General features: G+C 43.1%; 1 protein-coding gene across 1 annotated transcript in view; it reads left to right on the forward strand.

Annotated features, from left to right (window-relative positions):
• The first annotated feature begins 4,166 nt into the window (after positions 1-4,166).
• The window catches only part of neurl1b (neuralized E3 ubiquitin protein ligase 1B), a 20,569-nt gene continuing 19,381 nt past the window's right edge, over positions 4,167-5,354 (forward strand). Inside the window, exon 1 of the mRNA XM_012834446.3 lies at positions 4,167-4,551. Within this exon, the coding sequence (XP_012689900.1) occupies positions 4,524-4,551 (28 nt within the window). The 5' untranslated portion in view covers positions 4,167-4,523. The remainder of the gene's footprint in view (positions 4,552-5,354) is intronic.

Raw genomic sequence — 5,354 nt, forward strand, 5'->3', positions numbered from 1 at the left:
TTGTCTTACGTGCTCGGTTCGTTCTCTTTTTCATCCTAATCAAAGCAATCTGCCAGTCGGCACACAACACATGGCAAGAATTCTCTTTTCTCGAAATGACGGCAATTAGAAGCAAATGCCGCTGTTGGCTCCGATAAGGAAGCCGCGTTGGCCCCTGCGATATTTAAATCAACAACTTTAATTTGGAGTATTTACATGTGCCCTCGTCATTAAAGGCCGAACTGAAACAATGGGTTTGTCAAGCGCAAACGTCTTAAGATGTGACGGGTTGGAGGGGGGTGCGCTTGGGACGACGTGATTTGTTATGAAATTGGCCCCCACTCCAGTGATATTTCCCCAACTCCCAGAGAGATGACTTACAGATTCAAGGCTGAAGGTAATGCACCAGCTCAGCACTGTAGAGTAAAACCACATTGCATGGCCTGTCTCATCGCTCATTTCCACTTGAGATGTTTTTTAATCAGACATGTATGTATATACGTTCTCTTTCTCTCTCTCTCTCTCTCTCTCTCTCTCTCTCTCTCTCTCCGTCTCTCTTACTCCTGAAGCATTTAAATCTAATGTGAACGCAAGCTTCTCTTTGAGGGTGGCTGGTGTATGACTCACGTTGTGATGAGATTTGTGAGCTCTGGTTTGGATGAGCCCAACTCACAGCACTGCTGAGACAAACAGTCTTTTCTCTCATTGCCATCTGCTTGGCATGTTTTGGAGTGCCTTTGGAACAAAAAGAGGGAGAGAGAGAGGAGTGAGAGAAATAGAAAAAACTTAAGGGGAGTTAAAATACTGCAGATCTCACACTTTTGCAATCCAAGGGAAAAGTAATTTTGCCGCATGACAACAGTTGCTGTGAAGGATGCCAGGTCTGCTCTCAGAGATTGGAGCGCTTGGCTCCCTTCTACAGAAGGAACTTCACTTCGAGACTCACTGTTACACAAGAATTGTGTCTCATTCCTAATTTGTTTGACGTTATTTATTCACTGTCCTCTGCCTACTTTTCTGTGTGAGTCACCGTGTGTTTGAGAGTGACCTTCATCATAGATTCCCCCCTCAGCGCCCCTCACCCTGGCTAATAGAAAAATCAGAGTGACGTTTCTGTGCTAACACTGTTTATGGGCGATGAGGCGGCTTTCCTTTCAGGTTGCAAAATGGGTTTGAGTCTCTTGAATATGAGACGTGTGTGCAGGGTATTGACATTATCTCTCTCTCCACCCATTTTTTAAATTTTTTTTTATTTATAGCTGTGATGCCTGTGATTTTTTCATGTCATTACACTGTGATATATACACCAGAAATGTTAGAGCATGATGAGGACAATACATATCTGGAATTCCCTTGGCCTCAGCAGACAATATTTTGATTTAGTCAATGTGTATTAACCAATTACGAAACATCCAAAGAAATGCTTATCTGCCATATTTTGCTTATTTTGCTCACTAAATGTGCAAGTGCATTTACACATCTGAATGGACTCTGACAGTGGCTAGTGAAGTTATCCAGAAACACAAGTACTGCTCACAGCATCTTCCAGCATCAGCATCTGGTTGAATGCAGGTCTATGTGCTATGATTGCACAACAACAAAACACATAAAGGCAAAGCTGATTCAGCGGAAATTTGCATCGAAGCAGATTTGAAATACCATTTTGTATCTGGTGAGTCTTTTTAAAGGAAATGTGTATAAATCATTCATATTGTTGATGGCCCTGGACTATTTCCTGGAAATACAGACAATGTAATTTGCACACGTGCAAGTCGGGTAGGGAGGTTTCCAAATGGCATGTTTGCTAATGAGAGCATTTAGCTTTGAACAGTGATTGTAGCCACTGAAGTAATTTTATTCGTCTAGGTGTCAATATGGTGATGATCAAGATGTAGCTCTGGCAAAACTGCCTTAATGCTTTCCTATGAGAAGCATGAGTCTTCATCCACAGACACTTCTTACTCGCAGTTTGGATGTGTTACGAAATCAGATAAATAGAAGCATAGGACTTACCCATGTGCTTGGAACTCTACTCGCCACATCTCTCTCTCTTAGCCTCGTCTCTCAACATTAAAAAAGCACAGTAGTTTGATGTTTTCATTAGGCCAAAAATGCACTCTAAAAATAGGTTTTAGAGGCCTTCAAGGTTATAAGATATACTCCCCTCTTGAGGCAAATGAAAATATAATTCCCAACAAACTCTGGAGCTCTTGTTTTTGAAGATATTGAGGTTGAAAACAGAAAGCTTGATTGCAATCTCAATCACTGCTTAGTGCACACTTCCTGTGTCGCTCATTCTCACCCCCTCCTCTTTTTCGGAGCCTGTGACAGGGGTGTCGAGGAATTTTCACTTCTGCCCTAAGGCTTGCCTCTCATCTCGTCCATAGCTCGTGTGGGCCACCACTTCCTGTTAAAACAAACAATGCAGAGAATAAAGACAAGAGTTTATTTTTTCTTTTTATTTACTTTTTTATTCTTCCTCGTGAGGCTATAATTAGCAGTGCAGCCCTCTCCTTCCCCTTCCAAGGCTCTCACGAGACTCTTTGGTCTGACGGTCTCTCGGGATCTTGTTCGACCTTATTTCCAGTCTCTTCAGATGGCATAAATTCTTCCAAATTCGTCTGTGAGAACAGCCTTATGCCGTCTTGTTTTTTTTGACATCGTAAAATATACTGATTTCAAGTGATGACTTTTCATGGTTTCCTACAAGCCTAGGGGAAAATCTGCTCAGTTTTAAATGTAAGTGTTGTCTTTGGATCTGCTAAATAGGTCGCGGGCCCAGGACTGGCCTGTTGGGGTTTCTTTGTGGCCAGGTTTGTGATTTTGGGATATTTAAGCAGAGATTGCATCAGGGTAATCCTACTGAAAGTGATTGCATTAACACACATTATGACATCAAGTGCAGCTGGCCTTTTTTTCTAAATTCATCTTTTTGATCACTGCTTGTTAATAAGATCACTCTGATGAGTGTGGGGCAATGACGTGCGCCCTTTTCTTACAATCTCTCTCCCTTTCTCTCTCTCTCACACACTCACACTCACTTACTCACTCTCTCACACACTCACTCACTCACTCTCTCACACACACACAGACACACTTACATTCAAATGCACCCTATTTCTCTTTCGCTCTCTTCCACCGTATCCACAGACAGACATACACACACACACGCACACACACACACACATACACACAGACATGCATGCGCACACACACACACACACACACACACACACACATGCACACAAACTTTCAAATGCACAAACTTTCTCTCTCTCTCCCTCCCTCTTACTCCACCCGTCTCTTCCACTGTATTTACACACACACACACACACACACACACACATTATTGAGACATGATGTATCTAAGCCATCTCACACACACTGCATCTAATGTGTAATGTGGTGCTTGTCTCCCCTGGGCTGTTTGGCTTGGGGCTGAATAGTACTTGGCTTGCGGCCTGTAATTATGGGGGCCGACCCGTTTGTCCCGCGACTCCTGAGAGACAGGCTCAGGTTCAGGAGGCAGGATACAGCTGGAGCGGATCCCTGTGGTCAAGGCCGAGAGAGAGGGAGAGAGAGAAAGAGGATGGAGGTATTGGGGAGGGAGGTGGGTAATTTCCTAACAAGGCTTGTGTAATTTTTGAAAAATACCCTGCACTAGTGTGAGATCAGGGTTCTTCTTTGTAAGCAGCAGGGGAGTAAAAAAGATGCCATAAGTGCCCCTCGAAAAACCCCAGCAGGTGATATCTGTGAGGGCTAAACTTTGTGCTGCTTTCCCTGCTTTTGTTCATTTCTTCCTCCTTTTTACTTTTAGACCATACATTGTTTCCTGGACAGCTGGCCGGTCAGTTTTGGGTGTGGGTAGTGGATGGGAGGATATGAACGACCGCTTACAATGCACAGCCAGGAGGAATTCCACTCAGTGTCAGATACTGGGAGCCACATACATCTTATTTTCCCTCTTAAAAGCTGTACACACAATGGCCTAAGTCAAAGGCATGCTGTTTATCTGAAACGCTGTCACATTTCATGTCATATAGTTTCTCGTTTCCTGTTTCAATCGGATGACATCCTTGTTTGCATATTATAGGGACATTCGTCTGTGCATATTATGGGGACACCCTTCGAAAACAGTCAAGTAACATAAACGTAAATGATTCTGTTGCCAAGGCGAATTATTGGGTTCATGAGGTTTGCGCTGATGAGCGCATTCTGTTATGTGTTCACGGGCTTGTGCTTGCGGTTCCTTTAAAGTTGTGCAGAAGTGAGAGAAGATCCTTACTGTAGGAGGGGGGAGGGGGCAGTGCACCAATAAGGGTGACTCGTTATGGGAGCTGCGCAGCGTCGGCACAGATAAGATGAGCATGTTAGCGTTTCATTATGAAGACGCCGCGGCGAGCGAATGGTTGTGAATGGCGTTAAAAGTACGCGACCCTTAAGTCACATTAGGTTTATAACGTTTGTCGAGAATAAATGGATGGACAACGGAAGATTATATTTGGAAATCACTTGTCATCGGGGGAGACGACTTATTGGAAATAATGGGGAATACGACTCCCAAACCGCTTGGTAAGCTATTAAAATATAAATTACCCATAAACCAAGAACCTTCAGTGTAAAATACATATTGCAGATGGTTAGAATGAGTGTGGCTAAAGATGGCTTGTCCTAATTTCATTACTTGAAGGCTACTGTACCATGCTTCGCCTCTACCCCTCCCGACAACTGTCTTGAGTGGCTGCAGCGCAAGTGGCGCGTTGAGAGCGTGCGTGCGTGGGTGAGGAGTAATAAGGGGGTAATGCACGAGTTTCTTAATAGAAATAAAGCATCGTTGAAGAGTGATGCATCCCCTCCGCAGGTGGTTATTATCGGTATAACTTAGGTTTCCATCAAACGTAAGCTACTGGTTGTTTGTCATAGTTGATTCTATTTATCATGTATCATGTTTTCCTCACCGCACGTCGGTGTGTGGTGATTCCCTCAGTTCAGCGTAGGTGACGTTTTCGTGCATTATTTCTTTATTTATGCACAATCTGGTGACGCGTATCCAAACATATTGATGTATAATTCATCTACTGTGGGTCATTTAATCATCATTCTACAATGAATATGATAGAATACCATTATCTTAAGATGTATATATGATGTAGTTAACTCGGCCTATATAGCCTTTCAAGCAGTATCAGCTATACAAATAGTTTTTGGTTTACATGTGACTGTAAGAGTTTAAATCTAATGGTATATTTTATGCTGAAAACTTCGGGGAAAGCATCTCTCCACTGGACCTCAGTCTTATCATGTCTTTTTCTGTGATGCAGAATGTCTTTCCTTGTTTCATCTATAACGGCGAGGGTTTTCTTTGTCCATTGCAA

This window comes from Clupea harengus, chromosome 20, assembly GCF_900700415.2.
Source record: "Clupea harengus chromosome 20, Ch_v2.0.2, whole genome shotgun sequence".
Classification (NCBI taxonomy): Eukaryota; Metazoa; Chordata; class Actinopteri; order Clupeiformes; family Clupeidae; genus Clupea; species Clupea harengus.